We start from the raw sequence: 16,930 nt of genomic DNA on the forward strand, positions 1-16,930 counted from the left end.
CTAACTCCCCATTTAGGAATTCATTTTTTATGTCAAATTGGAACAATTCCCAGTCCATATTTACAGCAATAGATAGCAGTACTATTAAATTTAGTTTTGCAACTAGTGCAAAAGTCTTCTCATAATCTATCCCATAGGTTTGAGTGAAACTTTGGGCAACCAACCTTGCCTTATATCTGTCCACACTCCCATCTAATTTGTATTTGATTGTGAATACCCATTTGCATCCTATAATCTTCTTGTTTTTCGAGATATCAACCACTTCCCATGTGTGATTGTCTTTTAGTGCCCTCATTTCCTCCATCACCGCCTCCTTCCACTTGGAATTGATCAATGCTTCTTGAATATTTCGAGGTATAGCTGTTTCATCTAAAGCAGTGGTGAAAGCCCTGAATTGAGGAGATAACTTGGAATATGTCAAGTAATTTGATATTGGATGCTTCACACATGATCTTACCCCTTTCCTAATAGCAATAGGAAGATTCAAATCACTGTCAACTGCATTGTTTCCTTCTTCATTTGCTAGACTTTCCCTCTGGTTCTAACAATTGGCCGAGTTGAGGAGCTGGATGTTTACCTCTCCTTGAGTAAACTTTCATTTGCTTTTTCCAAGCCCAAGTCCTCCCCTAAGTCAGTTTCCATAGGTTCTGCTGGAATTTGGGGTTCTTGAAAGGATGATAAATTTGGATAATTAGGCTCAACAAGTGTTGGCTGAGAATAATCAGCTGCAACTTTTTGAATAGAATTATCATTAGAAATAGAATAAGGGATTGGTAATGGAATGGGCATAGACACGGTAGGATCCCAATAATTGTCTTCCATTTGTGATGGAATATTTGAGTAATAGGACTCATTCTCCACAAATGTTACATCACAAGAGATTAAGAATTTTTGTGATTGTCAGCTCCAATTGGTCTGACAAGGGTGAGAGACGGAATTCAAGGGAATTCCGGCTAAACAGAAAAGTGAGCAAGGAGAGAGAGAGAATAGAGAGGAAGAATAACATAAAGGAGAGATAAACAATTAAGATTCTTTTATAATAATCATGCCCAACGGGCTTCAGTACAGTCCGTATATATAGGTTGTTAGCGGCCATTCTAGAAGGTCGCTCAGATTCCTAATATGTCGAGGCTCACCCATTAGTGATTTACAAAATATGGATGGTCCTAAATACCCTTATTACATACCAGCTACGTGACAATTCCCCCCTCCATAAGATATTTCTTGTCCTCAAGAAATCACAAGAGCCCAGCTACCCGAGGAAACTGTCAGAGCAACTCAGGGAGGTACTCCCAAGTTGTGTTGTCTGGAGGCCGATTTGTCCACTGCACCTGCACCTGAATCAGAGGTAAGGAACCTTGATAAGTGACCCTCCTGTCAAGGATGGCTAGAGGTTTCGATACTCCTAGAATTTCCTCCTCCTAGGCTAGCAGTGCTGCACTTACCAATTCATGTGGCCCTACCGACTTCTTGAGTAGTGACTCGTGGAATACTGGATGGATGCCTACTCCGTCTGGCAGTTGTAGTCTATAGGCGGACCTTCCCACTTCAGCTATTACTTGAAAGGGGCCGTAGTACTCAGGCCCTAGCTTCGAGGGAGGTTTGCCGGTAAATAGTCGTCGTTGGAACCTTCTCACTTTCAAGTATACTGAATCCCCTGCTTCGAAATTTCTTTCAGTTCTCCTCTTATCTTCCATTCAACTCTTTTTTAATTAATTGAAGGGCTTCTTATCTCTGCCTCAAGTAGTGATCTACATCCTGTTCAACATTGGAGTAGTGCATCATCGCCAGAATGAGTGGCGGTTTGTAGCCAAATAGTGCTTCGAAGGGTGATCTCTTGAGTGAGCTGTGGAAATTAGAATTGTAGCACCATTGAGCTAGGGGCAGCCATTGATTCCAACTTTTGGGTTTAGTGAAACAGACACACCTCAAATAAGCTTCTAAACATTGGTTAACCCTTTCAGTTTGTCCATCCGTTTTTGGGTGATATGCTGTAGACATGTGCAAGCCAACTCCCAACTGTTTGAACAATTCTCTCCAAAAGTTGCTGGTAAATATTTTATCCCTATCTGAAGTAATGGACAAAGGCAAGCCATGAACCTTCACCACTGAATCCAATAGCACTCTAGCCACATCCGAAGCTGTAAACGGATGAGCAGATGAGCTAGGCTGAGGAAATACCCGAATTTAGTTAGCCTATCCACTACCACGAGGATAGTGTTCTTCCCTTCGGACCTAGGTAATCCTTCCACAAAATCCATGGAAATTCTTTGCCAAGCCTGGTCTGGTATCTCCAATGGCTAAAGTAATCCGGGGTACGACACCTGCTCGTGTTTGCATTTTTGGCAAACAGAGCACGCTAATACATAAGTGGTCACCTCCTTCTTCATTCCTAGCCAATAGAACAGTTGCCTTACCTTGTTGTAAGTGACATTCAAGCCGAAGTGTCCCCCAATAGGTGATGCATGCAAGGTTTGTAAGATTCGGGTCCTAAGTTGACGGTCTTCTCCAATCACCACCCGCCCTTTATACCTTAGCAGCCCTGCCTTCAATGCGTACCCGTTCTGCTCCCCTCCCCCTGCTGCTAAGCTCGTCACGAGTTCTTGAGCCCAGGGTGTCTTCTCATAGCTATTGTCAGATTCCAGATCTAATCGGCTAGCCGAGAGTAATGAAGGAAGAGGAAATAGGAGGCTTGAGATAGATGGGAGGGAGAATAGAGAAAATTTAGAAGGAATAGAAGTGAGGAGGAAACTAATTTCCTGATTTCATTCAACATATCCCAACTAAGCGCCTTGATCAGATTATATACTGATCAAATCAGTTAGGCGCCAAAAGCCGTTGGTTCTCCCATGTGACTGCACAAGTGGCCATGTGCACTTACAAGTGGACAGTGGTCTACGCGCGCCTTGAATCGCTTCACGCGATTGTGCATGCTGGAACAGTTTCTCTAGCTAAGCACACTGCTTTATTTACATACTATCAATGCAATTATACTATGACTTCTACCAACACTAGTTAGCGTAACATTCCCGGCCCCTTAAGATGTTTCTTGTCTGCAAGAAATATGAAGTAAGCTGGCCACATTGGGAAATTGCTGGAGAAGGTCTGGTAAATATTCCCAAGTATTGTTGTCGGGATGCAAAGAAGTCCATTGAACTAACACCTGAATCATAGGAGCGCCATTGTGGTGCGTCACCCGTCGGTCTATGATGGCCATGGGAATAGCCTCCAGTGGAATCTCATGTGCTAGAGGCGGTAAGCTTGGTGTAGAGCTGTGGCTACCCGCTGACTTCTTCAGCAAGGATACATGAAAGACAGGATGTATTCTTGCTTCAGCTGGTAGTTCCAGTCTGTAGGCCACAGCACCAATTTTCTCCAAAACTTTGAAAGGGCCATAAAACTTAGGATTTAACTTTGAAGTGGGCTGTTTAGTCAATGCCTTGTAGTGTTGCGGATTGAGCTTCAAGTAGACTTCATCTCCTACAGCAAATTCTCGTTCGCTCTGCTTCCGATCGGCTTGTTGCTTCATTCGGTTACGTGACTTGGCCAATTCCTCTTTCATCATTCTCAACGCCTCTTGCCTCTGCTGAAGATAGGTTTCCACAGTAGCCACTGTTGTGTGACCTCCTAGGGCAGGAAGTAAATCTAGTTTGTAGCCATAAAGGGCCTCAAAAGGAGTCATCTTAAGAGAGCTGTGGAAACTCGTGTTGTACCACCACTGTGCCATTGCTAATTACTTATGCCATCCTTTGGGCTACGCAAAATTGAAGCACCGCAGGTAACCTTCCAAGCATTGGTTAACGCGTTCGGTTTGGCCATTCGTTTCCGGATGATATGCGGTAGACATTAGAAGTTTGGTTCCGAGGCTTTTCATCAGCTCCTTCCAAAACAGGCTGGTAAAGATTTTGTCTCGATCAGAGACAATTGAGCTAGGGACACCATGTAGCTTGACTACATTATCCAAGTAGATTCAAGCCACCTCTTGAGCTGAGAACGGATGGGTTAAGCCGATGAAGTGGCTAAATTTGGTGAATCTGTCAACAACTACTAGGATACAATCCTTTCCTTCCAACTTTGGTAGGCCTTCAATAAAATCCATAGTAACATTAGTCCAAGCACGATCAGGAATCTCTAAAGGTTGAAGCAAGCCGGGGTGAGCCACTGTCTCATGCTTGCAACGTTTACAAACCTCGCATCTCAAAACATACTCCCACACATTTCTTGAGCTGTGGCCAGAAAAAGAACTGTCTGACTTTATGATATGTGTTTTGGATACCCGAGTGTCCTCCAATTGGAGATCCATGCAATGCATGAATTATTCTGTCCTTCAACTCCCTGCAATCACCGATTATTATCTTGCCTTTGTACCTGAGTACTCCATTGGTCAGCGAGTACCCTGGTTTGCTGGTGATGCTCACGGTTAGCTATTCCAGAAGATTCTTGGCCCGTTCGTCTTGGTGGTAGCTGTCAGTAATTTCTTGGAACCAATCGGGTACCACTGTACATAAGGTTGCAGCCATTCCTTCTTCATGACAGCAGGATAATGCATCCGCTGCAACATTTTCTTTGCCCTTCCTGTATTGGATCACATAATCTAAGCCCATGAGTTTAGACATACCTTTTTTTCTGTAGTTGATTGTGCAACCTTTGTTGTAAGATGTATTTCAAACTCTCATGATCCGTTTTGATGATAAACTTTCCTCCTTCCAAGTAGTGGCGCCACCTTTCTACTGCCATTAACACTGCCATCAGTTCTTTCTCATAGATACTAAGGCCCTGATGTCTTGGGGCCAAGGCCTGGCTAAGAAAAGCCAAGGGTCTTCCCTCTTGAGTCAATATTGCTCCTATACCCGTGTTGCTTGCATCAGTTTCTAACGAAAAGGGTTTATCAAAATCCGGCAATTCAAGCGTGGGCACGCTACTGAGGGCTGCTTTTAATTGCTCAAAGGCCTCTTCTGCCTTAGTACTCCATTGGAATCCATTTTTCTTTAACATTTCTGTCAGTGGTTTGCTTATAGAGCCATAGTTCCTTACAAACTTTCGATAGTAACCAGTAAGCCCTAGAAAACCCCTTAAGGCCCGTATATTAGCAGGTTTGGGCCAAGCCATAACTGCCTCAATCTTCTTGGGATCAGTTCCCACACCAGCTCTTGATATAATGTGCCCGAGATACTCGACTTGGGTTTGTGCAAAGGCACATTTCGACCACTTGATACATAGCTGATTGAATCTCAAGATCTCAAATGTAGCCCTAAGGTGGTTAAGGTGTTGGTCAACGGATGGGCTGTATATTAGTATGTCATCAAAAAAAACCAGCACAAACTTTCTGAGGTAGGGTTCAAAAATCTGGTTCATGAGGGCTTGGAATGTAGCGGGAGCATTTGTGAGGCCAAATGGCATTACGGTAAACTCGAAATGCCCATGATGTGTTCGGAAAGCTGTCTTGAAAATGTCATCAGGATGGACTCTAATTTGGTGGTATCCAGCCCTTAAGTCTAGCTTAGTAAATATGGTTGCATGTTTGAGTTCATCAAGTAGATCATCAATGATGGGAATAGGAAACTTGTCTTTAACAGTTATGGCGTTAAGCTGTCTATAGTCAACACAAAAATGCCAAGTTCCATCTTTTTTTTAACTAACAGAACAGGAGAAGCAAAAGGGCTGTGGCTTGGGCGAACTAGGGATTGATCTAACATTTCCCTGACCATTTTCTCAATTTCAGATTTGAGTTTAGGCGGGTATCGATAAGATCGGATGTTAACCGGTTCAGCCTAGGGTATAAGAGGTATAGTGTGGTCTAAGGAACGTTTGGGAGGTAAGGTTTTGGGTTCCACGAAGAGATCTTGATATTCATTCAGCAATGAATCTAAAAGGGTCAGTTTAAGTACCTGTTGCGAGGATTTTGAGCTCACTGTCTGAATTTGCCTCTGATCGCTGGCCTCAATGGAAAATAGATGAGCCACCTGCGCCACTTCTTTTTGAACATCTTTTGTAACTTCTTGCCCCTTATCAATTTGCATGTTCCTACCTCCATGTGTCCCTGCAACACCACTCTTTTTCCTTTTTTATCCAGCGTCACCTCCATGTTATTAAAGTCAAAGCTAATGGGACTCACTTCCCGCATCCAATCTACCCCCAATACAATATGACAACCCCCCAATTTGAGTAGCCTAAGATCAGTTTGAAATTCTTCCCCTTGCATCTCCCAACAGAACCCCATGCAAGCTGATTTGCTAAGGACTTTATCTCCATTAGCTACTGTGACTGATAATGGCTGTGTCCTCGCCGTTGGCCACCCCATTCTTTTAGCCGTCGATTCATCAATGAAACTGTGGGTACTCCCACTGTCGATTAATACCATGAGAGAACTATCATGCACCTTCCCTTCTACTTTTATAACTTTGCTGTTAGCCACTCCTTTTATAGCGTGTAAGGATATGGCGCTACTGCCCTCGTCCTCACCTTCTTCTATTGCTGCCAATTCTTCTGTGTCATCTCCTTCCTCTTCACCATCCAATAACAATAATTGTTTCCTACATTGGTGTCCCGGTGTGTACTCTTCCCCACACTTAAAACACAGTCCGGCTATCCTCCTTTGCTCCAGCAGTTTGTCTCTGCTCAACATATTTACAAGGGGGGCAGGTACTGCGGAATACCTGGTATGCAGGCCCGTCCTAATTGCCTCTCTTCCTGGTGGTCTACCACCCTGATATACCATTCCTCCCTGATTTCCTCTGATTTGTCCCCTTTGTTTCTTCAGCAACGCATCAAACGTCATTTCCTGTAGGTAAGCCCCTTCTGCTGCCTCCGAGACCATCCTGGGCCTAAGGACTTGAACTGTAGATTGAAGCTCCTCATTAAGTCCTCCTATAAAGCTGGATACAAAATAATCTTCAGTGAGGTTGGGATTCCTATTGAGCATCAAAAACTTGAGCTCTTCGAACTTCACTTGATAATCCATCACGGTTCCTTCTTGTCTTAAGCGATTAAATTCTTATACTATATCCAACCGTCCACGTTCTCCGAATCTTTCATTGAGGCCTTGAATGAAGTCTTCCCAATTATAGTTCGCTCTCACCCTGGACCACCCTTGGAACCACACATCTCCTTCATCGTGAAGATATGCTACTGCCAGGGCTACCCTCTGACTCTCTGGTACTTGGTGAATCTCGAACAACTTCTCACACCTTCTTAACCACCATCGCGGTTTAATCCCCTCGAAGGTTGGGAGTTCCAGTTTAGGAATTGGAAATCCCTGCCTCTGGTCCACAACTGGTTCTTCACCAATCGTAGGCTCTTCTTCTGACACGGTAATTCCTTCCTGTCGGTGTGGTATACCAATTCCCTGTAGAATTGGTTCTGTCCGTTCTCTAGGTGGAAAATCAGGGGAGATCCTTACCTGTGGTTGATTTGCAAACATCAACATAAATTGTTGCAGCTGATCTCGCAACAAATTGCCTTGATCACGAACGTCTTGCAATTCCTCTCGGATTTGCAAACGCATATCCCCCCTGAGTCGATCGGCCAGAGTCTCCAGCTTCCTATCCATCACTGATTCGATTCTTTCTTCCACCGTATCAACTCCTCCTTGCATTTCTGTTACTGTCGTTGTTACCTGTTGGAGCTGTATCTCCATCTAACGCATCCTTGTACCATCCGCCATTAACTTGATCACCTTCAACAATCTGGCCCAGAACTTGCTCTGATACCAATTTGTCAGATTCCAGATCTAACCGGCTAGCCGAGAGTAATGAAGGAAGAGGAAATAGGAGGCTCGAGATAGATGGGAGGGAGAATAGAGAGAAATTTAGAAGGAATAGAAGTGAGGAGGAAACTAATTTCCTGATTTCATTCAACATATCCCAACTAAGCGCCTTGATCAGATTATATACTAATCAAATCAGTTAGGCGCCAAAAGCCGTTGGTTCTCCCATGTGACTGCACAAGTGGTCATGTGCACTTACAAGTGGACAGTAGTCTACGCGCGCCTTGAATTGCTTCACGCGATTGTGCATGCTGGAACAGTTTCTCCAGCTAAGCACACTGCTTTATTTACATACTATCAATGCAATTATACTATGACTTCTACAAACACTAGTTAGCGTAACAGCTACTTGTCACCTCTCTAATCCAATTGGGAATAACTGCAGAGACTACTTGGCATTCACCCCGTTTTTCCCTCTGTGACAATGCATCAGCCACTATGTTCTCTTTTCCTGTACAATATTGGATGGTGTAGTCCAATCCTAGCAACTTGGTGACCCCTTTCCTTTGTAGTTGCGTGTGCAACCTTTGCTCCCCCAAGAACTTGAGGCTTTCATGGTCGGTCTTGATAACAAATGGGTTTCCTTCCAGATAACACCTCCATTTGTCTACTACCATGAGCACAACTACTAATTCCTTGTCATAGATGCTCAGCCCCAGATGTTTGGGAGCTAAAGCCTGACTAAGGAAAGCTATGAGCCTACCTTCTTGTGCCAACACTGCTCCTACTCCTGTGTCACATGTGTCTATTTTCATCTAGGAAACTATGCGAGCTTCCACTATCTATCAATATCAAGAGTTCCCTCTTCCCTACGTTACCTCTAATCTTGATCATTTTTTCCGAGGTGTGACCGTCTAGGGCATGGATTGAAATTTGCCCTCCTTCTTCCTTCTTGTCCACTTGATCCCCCGTTTCCGTATCAGGCATTCCTTCTTCACCTTCATCATCATCCCCCTTCCATTTGCATTAGTGCTCTTCAGCATTGGTGCCCAGTCGTGTACTTCTCTCCACATCTGAAACACAATCCCATCTGTCATTTCTAATCTAACGTAAGAGCCCGTAGGGGATTGGCTGCACCCTGAGCCTTTGGCGGGTAATTCCCCTTAGATACTTGGGGAGTGCCAGCCTTCTGACCTCCGCCTATAAAGCCCTGCCAACCAATTCTAGACCCTCTTGGTGAGAGTCTATGCTTCTTAGCAAAGGCATCTAAGGATAACTCGTGTAAGCGAGCCTTTTCTGCAACTTGCCTGACGGTCACTGGTTGTAACATCTTCACCATCAGCCTTAGCTCATCATTCAGTCCTGTTAAAGTTTGCCTAGAGTTTTGATGCGGTAGAAGATCAATATTGTTGAAGTCTATCGGCTGGAAGTTTTAGATCAATTAGGGCTTTTAAATATAAGTGTAATTTCTTTGTAAATTTGAGGGCCTAATTGTAATTTTCCAGAGTAGTTAGTTACTTCGGGAATCTCGCCATTTTCTATATATAGGAGGGCGATGTAGGCTGTCGATTGACTGATTAGGAGAGAGCTTCTATTTTGTCTATGTTCGAGTGAGGAGCTTCGTTCTTGAGAAAGAGAGAGGCAGTTTAGTCTTGTGTATTTCTTGGGAGAATGTGTGCTTGTACTCAGGAAGTTAGATGAGTGTTTAGAAGCTTGGTGTACTGATCTTTGTTATCCTAATAAAGGCGGTTTGGAGTGGGTGTTGATTGCTGGATGTAGGTTTGCCTAAAGGCATTCCGAACTAGGGTATATCTTGTCTCTTCTGGTGTTGTTTTTATCTTTTCTAATTCTGTTTCGTTGCTGGTTTTGTGTGGTTTTCTGTTTTCTGCGAGTTTCTTTGAATTCGCAAGGGAGTTCTCTTTGGTTGGCTTCGGTTTAACAGTCCTAAATCTCAACAAGTCCACTAAGGAAGCTGGACACAAAGTACTGCTCGTCTAGCATGGGATGGGCGTGTCCTAACCTAGATTTCAATTCCTCAAATTGGGCCTGGTACTCCTCCACTGTCCCTTTTTGTTTTAGCTTATTAAACTGTTCCACCACATCAGTCAAGCTACTTTCACCGAATCGAGCACAAAATTCCTTTACGAACTCTGGCCATCTCCATTCATGTCGCCTAGCACTCTAGCTTTGGAACCATGAGTTTGTTACATCGTTCAGGTATGCCGCAACCATGTTAACCTTGTTTTCTTCCACTACTCGGTAGTGATAGAAGAAATGTCCGCACCTCCTTATCCACCAACGAGGCTTCTCCCTCTCAAACACTGGTATCTCCTTAGGAATGGGAGTGTTCACTGTAGCCCCTAAGCCTCCTCGAATGGTGGCCTCTATTGCTGTCTCCACCCTTTTGTCTCTCTCCTAACGACCCCTTGCTCCTTGAAGAATAGGAGCAGTAGCTATTCGAGGTGGAAAGTCCACCGGTAGGGTTGCGTTCGATTGTCGGGAAAAAATAGCCAGCGCGGCATTCAGCTGCTGGCTCAGTCCCGTAAACTCCACTCTAAGATGAGCGAAGTCATCTCTCAAATTCCGCTCCATTTCTATAACATCCGATCGCATCCTACTTATGTCTTCGTGAGTGTTTCTGATACCTGCTTCCACAGTTTCCAACCTTTCCTCCGCCAGCTCGTGACCTTGTCGTACGCCTTCTTCTATAGCGTCCAAGCGAGCTTCCATTTGTTTCATGTGGGTACCCTCCGCCATGTTCGCTGACTGTAGCCTGACAGTTCTGGACCGTCGTCTTTGATACCAATTGTCAGCACCGATTGGTCTGACAAGGGTGTGAGACAGAATTCAAGGGAATTCCGGCTAAACGAAAGAGTGAGCAAGGAGAGAGAGAGAGAATAGAGAGGAAGAATAACAGAAAGGAGAGAGAAATGATCAAGATTCTTTTGTAATAATCATGCCCAAGGGCTTCAGTACAGTCCGTATATATAGGTTGTTAGCGGCCATTCTAGAAGGTCGCTCAGATTCCTAATATGCCGAGGCTCACCCATTAGTGATTTACAAAATATGGTGGTCCTAAATACCCTTATTAAATACCAGCTACATGACAGTGATGTAGGGAAAAAACATTTATACCTTTTTTGGGTAGGAGAATACCCAATGAATATACACTTTGATGCCCTTGGTTCAAGTTTATTTCGATTTGGACTGGTTTGATAAACATATACCACACATCCAAATACTTTGGGAGGAAGAGTGTTTAAAATCCGAACATTGGGAAAGATGGATGTTAGGTTGTACAAAGGGTTTTGGTATTTTAGAACTTTGGAAGGCAACCTACTGATTAGATAAGAGGCTGTTAAGACTGCCTCCCCCCAATATCTGTTAGGAATAGAACTAGTGAACATAAGGAATCTAGCCACCTCAAGCAAGTGGCGATTTTTTCTTTCACCTATCCCATTTTGTTGAGGAGTATAGGGACAAGTACTTTTATGGAAGATCCCATTGGTTGTAAGATATTGGGTGAATGAATGAGAGAAGTATTCTCGGCCATTGTCAGTCCTAAGGATGCAAATAGAGGACTGAAAAACATTTAAAATGAGTTTATGGAAATTCTGAAAAATTGTACATGCTTCAGATTTTTCTTTCATTAGATATATCCAACACACTCTTGTGTGGTCGTCAATGAAGGTTATAAACCATCTTGCACCATTTAAGTTAGGTACTCTAGCCGGTCCCCATATATCGCTATGAATCAAATGAAAAGGTTTAGAAGGGATATATGGGCTTGGTTGATGATTACTATGGGTTTGTTTGTCAAGAATACAATGATTACACTTAAGTACCAACTTTTCTTTATTCATAAATAAGTTCGGGTACAAGTGTTTCAAGTATGAAAAATTAGGATGATCAAGACGTCTATGCCATAATAAAATTTCAGAATCCAAACTAACTGTAAGAGAAAACCTATGTGGTACTTAACTAAGGGATTTCTTGTTATCGGAAAGCCAATAGAGTCCATCATTCTCCTTAGCACTGCCAATCGGCTTGCCTGAGGATCGATCCTGAAAAACACAATGGGAAGAAAAGAAAGTCACAATGCAATCCAAGCCCTTTGTTAGTTTGCTTATTGATAACAAACTATAACTTAGGTTTGGCACATATAACATTGATTTGAGTAATAAACCAGCCACACACACACTCCCCTTTCCTTTTACCAGTGATTGTGTTCCATCAGCCATTAGTACATTTAGATCCTTATCTCCCATCTAAAAATTATCAAGTGTTGTAGTAGATCCGGTCATATGATCGGATGCCCCGGTATCTATCACCTAATAATTTTTATTCATTCTCCTAGCAGTCAAGGAAAAAGGCTGATTACCTTTTTGTGCCATAGAAGCTGAATAACTTGGTGCTACATCCTCTAATTCTTTTGCAATATGAGAGCTTTGCAGTAGTTTCTGTAGGAACTCAATTTGATCATTAGTTAAACCCATACCTTGTCCTTTTGCAGCAGTTTCACTCGTGGGAACGCTTGTTGCTGCATATGTAGATATTTCTTTCTCCTTCTTAGGTCTAGGCTTCCAGTTTGGAGGTTTCCCATGTAATTTCCAGCAGGTACTCTTTGTGTGATAGGGTCGGTTGCAATGTTCACACCATTGCTTCTCCCTTGGGTTGTCTTCCCTTTTTGCAGCAATGAGAGCCGATCCTGAATTAGGTTCAGTTGGTGTTGGCAGCATGACTCTCTTTCGACTTTCTCCCTCCTTACCTCTGCAAATACCTCTCGGAGAGATGGTAAGGGCTTGGTGCCTAAAAGTCTTCCTCTTACCTCATCCAAATCTGGATTGAGTCCTTGGAGGAAGTCAAAAATCCTCTCCTTTTCCAGCACCTTGCTATATTTTTGGCTGTCCTCTGCACACTTCCAGCTAGGATCATGAAATAGATCCATCTCTTGCCATAGCTCCATTAAGTTGTGGTAGTATTCTGTTACTCCAAAACTACCTTGCTTGGTAGTCCGAATTGCAGTTCTAATTTCAAAGCATTGAGCTTTATTTTCTAGGTTGGAATAAATCTCCTGGACAGCATCCCAAACTTCTTTTGTTGTCTTGTAAAATAGATAGGGTCGGCCTATCTTAGGTTCCATTGAATTGATAATCCAAGCCATAAGGATTGAGTTCTCTACCTCCCATCTTTGATAATCTCCTGAACTTTCTGGTGGAGTTGGAATTGCACCAGTTAATTAGCCATATTTCCCTTTGCCTTTGATCACCAAGGTTATGGATTGAAACCATTCTCTAAAGTTTCTGTCGTTCAACCTATGTTGAGTGATCTGCAAAGTGTGGCTATCTAATGAAAGAATGTTGTTAGATGCTACAGCCGTTGGAACTGCCGGTTGTTGAAAAGCCGAACTGATGGAAGTCTCCGCCTCTGTTGGAGCTGCATTCCCATGGCCTTGAGGATCCATCTGCCTTGGATCTTTAGGTTAGACAGAGCCTCGCTCTAATACCATGAACAGAATCGGTTCCTATGGACTGGAACCTGAAACCAACAATTGAGTTTGTGGAAATCAAACTCCTTGCTGGAATTTCCGAGAAAGGAATAATATATACAGTATTACTATACTATGTTCTCCTAAATTCTAGCTGATAATGTTATCTCTTCCTATCATCTAGCAGATAGAATACACAATTATTTGAAGTTATTTACAAGATAATGTACAAAATCCTATTCCTACAATTTCTCCTGATTTTAGGAGGTTTATCCCTTTTGTTCTTCTTCTCTATCTTGATGCAACAGCCCATATCTTCATAACCGAGTCCCATATCTTCATTAGACTCCTCTTTTGTTTCATACTCTCTCTCACGGAAAGACTCCTTAGAGTCTCAGGACTCTCCAACAATTATACCTTGTGCATGAGAGTGAGATTGCAATTCAAATGCTCAAGGTAGCTTTTTCCTTGCTTCCAGCCCTTTGATATGTCCTTGCTTTGTTGATTCAGGTTGATGGTAAGATTGGCTGAGAGAGAGTTTGGTTGAGAGAGAGAGATTTTAGCTGAGAGTTTGATTAGATTAATTAGGGTTTCATATAAGTAGAATTCAGGGATTTTAGCCTTTTAACCACGATCAGGAAATATGATGTCATTTCAAGCGAGGCAGCCAATCTCCAACTCTAAAATATTTCGAAGGGCCAGTCCAGAGATATAAATGCTCATGGATAGAGCATTTATAAAGTGCCCTGATATTTACCTATAAGTAGTGGTCATAAGCATTGAGCTGTAAGTAATGGGGCTGCCTGCCACATGAGCACCCCTGCTTGCATGGCATGCTGAGTGGCAAGGCCACTACTCTTTTGGTAAATAGTTTGGGAAGGCTACTGTTCTGGTAATCTTCCTTTAAATAATATTATCAAAAACTCCATAATCAGGGCATAAAAGCAGCCAACAAATACCTTAAAAACAGTCCCAAAAAACTTAGCAATCACCTACTCTCTCTCAATTGCTTGTCATCTCATATCTAGAATTAGTTGCTATACATGTGATAGTTTCACCAAATGCAGGAAACCTTTGTTTCTGGAGAAATGCAAATGCTATATCTTTAAGTAGGTTTGGACAATAACTGCCTGCCATAGCTCAAATCCTAACTGTCCCTTTGTCTTCATACTTTCTGATACATGTGATTGTTCCATGCTGTTGTATGAGCAAGCAGGATTTCATTTTAATCCTTGTCTTCAGGAAAGGATTGCATCAGTTGGTAGCATCAAATGGTGAGATTTCACAGGATTCAGCAAATGGAGCTATTGGGGTGTTCAATGTCACAAATCTGGTCCTAAGATTCCTCATATCTAAAGATGGTATTGTGATGAGAAGACTCCTAATGACTGCAGTAAGTACCTTTAAGATGGATGCTATTTTTCTAATATGAATGTTAATGATTCTTTCATGTCATGTCCCTATGGTCCTGGGTTTTGAATAATTTTGAACCTCGAATGTTTGGGTGCTAGAGGTTTCTGGCCACCAAAATGTCATGCTTGTTTACATAGTTATATTCTAACCTTTGATCCCTTGTTAGTGTGTGAACAGACAAATTCACTGATTTAAAGGCTTACTCAATTGGTCCATCATCTGAATCTCCATTATGCTTAAAGTGCAAGCCACATTCTAATGACATGCATGTTACACCAAATCCTTTTCATACCTTAACCAATTATCTACGAGCCCAGCATTTCTTCTATCTCTATCAATCATTCATGATAGTGTACAGACCTTTTTTTTTTAAAGCTTGCCAGAGAGTGTTTGGGGGTGAGGAGGGGGGGTATGTTACGTACGGTGTTGATCATTTCTCTGCAAGAAATTGGAAAAGAGATATGGTGCACCATATGCCCTAAAATGCCGTGCCATAAGTTAAAGTTTGTGTGTATAAGAACTTCAAGCACTTCTAAATATGAGTGCAATATTTTTAAACATTTAGATTCCAGTAAACTGGTCTATTACTACAAGTTAATCGTGTATGAACACATATCATGAGTATTAAGACCCATTAATTTTTCATTTCTCATTTCAGAACTTGATCATTATGTGACTATTTTGGGGACAGAGGAAAATATGAAGAAAAATATAAAAGATGCTGAGATCTTTTTGGATACTTAATTCACCATTTCAGAATGGAAATATACCATATTGTGAGATGTGTTCTAAAACACAAAAGGCTTAGATTTAAGTCGGTTTTCAGGCGCAACAGTTAGTTGGCTTCAGAGATGAATTTGGCAAATTTGATGCATTCAAAACTACACTTGTATTATTTGGTGAACAATAAATTGGATCTTTATGTCAATATTTTATAGTTGGGAAATCAAAATCCCCCTTGGTATTAACTTGATTTCATAGAGAAGGTACCTCATGAAAATAGTTTTTTTTTTTTTTTTTTTTTTTGTGGGGGGGGGGGGGGGGTTGTGGAGTTGATAAATTAATCGCCTTATATCTTGTTTCTGGAACTTGCTTGACTCTACTGTGCATTTCAATGAACAGGATGGAGCTGCTTTGATCAGAACAATGGTTTCTAAAGAAGCAGCTTTCTTCCGCCAACAGCTTTGCACAGTTGTTGCAGATATAATATACCTGTGGATGTGTGAAGCTTTTGGACAAAGCACCAGTATCACTCAGTATAATTCACAAGTAATTTTGGCAAGTGAACCTAACAAAAAAGAGCTTAGTTCGTCTTCTAGATTAGCTACTTCCATCCGTGACTATCAGTACATTCTTGGAGACAGGCGCCTCAAATTGATTATGTTAAAAATACTGGACTCCGCAAGGAAAAACCCAGTGCTGATGTTGAGGTTCCTATGGTCATCCTTTGCAATTTTGGTCACAGCTTCTGCTTTGGCTTTCCATCGCATGTTAATCTCCCTGTCCGAAGCTTACTTGAGCGCTCTACCATTTCCATCAAAGAAAGTTGCTGTCACTTGCTAGTTTTCTAGCATCCTTGCATTCGGCCGGCTTTGGAGAAAAGAAAAATGCAGGCAAGTCTTCATTCGTTCGAGCCATATCTATCATAAACTGACCTTGGAATGCTGAAGCCAATGCTGGTATTTTCCCTGAGAAGGCTGATTTGAAGATTTGTCTCTTAGTGCTATCTTTACTGCTAGAATCAAAGGGCTGTGCATATAATGATACGAGCCAAAATTGCTATTGCCACTCCTTTGTGCACCTGCATATTAACATGGATCACTTAGAGATTCTTGTACACAATGTAAAGGCATGACATTGTCACTGTATGTGTAGCTACATGTAATAAATATATAGTTGCTAAGTACATGCATATCAGAATTTCAACATAGTAACTAACAATGTTATAATGTATGAAACAGTATGGTAGCGCGGTACATTATGTTGCTTTTGAGTATTGCTGAGTACATAAATGTTGGTGTTTTTACAGTGCACTACTACTCACAGAGTACATACATTCATTGTTTTTGGGTATGGATTAATATATTAACAATGTTATATTGCTGAGAATGTACAGCTGATAACCAAGTTTGCACCATTACTTAGTTGGGTGATGATTTACAAATAGAAATTTTATACGTTTTATTAATGTTTGTACATCCAAAAAGGAAAAATCTTAATAAAGTAGCTTCTAGGAATAAAGTTGTTTATTTATTGATTTTGCTATAGAGTAATAAAGTTGTTACTGTGACATTATCACGTTTGCATAATTTAAGTAACATGTT

General features: G+C 41.9%; 1 protein-coding gene across 2 annotated transcripts in view; it reads left to right on the forward strand.

Moving 5' to 3' along the window:
- Window positions 1-16,634, forward strand: part of LOC127806070 (uncharacterized) — an 88,644-nt gene extending 72,010 nt beyond the window's left edge. For both annotated transcript variants that reach the window (XM_052343063.1, XM_052343062.1), the window contains exons 15-16: window positions 14,436-14,586; window positions 15,729-16,634. In XM_052343063.1, the coding sequence (XP_052199023.1) occupies window positions 14,436-14,586; window positions 15,729-16,169 (592 nt within the window). In that variant the 3' untranslated portion in view covers window positions 16,170-16,634. The remainder of the gene's footprint in view (window positions 1-14,435; window positions 14,587-15,728) is intronic.
- The last annotated feature ends 296 nt before the right edge of the window (window positions 16,635-16,930 follow it).

Source organism: Diospyros lotus, chromosome 7, assembly GCF_014633365.1.
Source record: "Diospyros lotus cultivar Yz01 chromosome 7, ASM1463336v1, whole genome shotgun sequence".
Classification (NCBI taxonomy): domain Eukaryota; kingdom Viridiplantae; phylum Streptophyta; class Magnoliopsida; order Ericales; family Ebenaceae; genus Diospyros; species Diospyros lotus.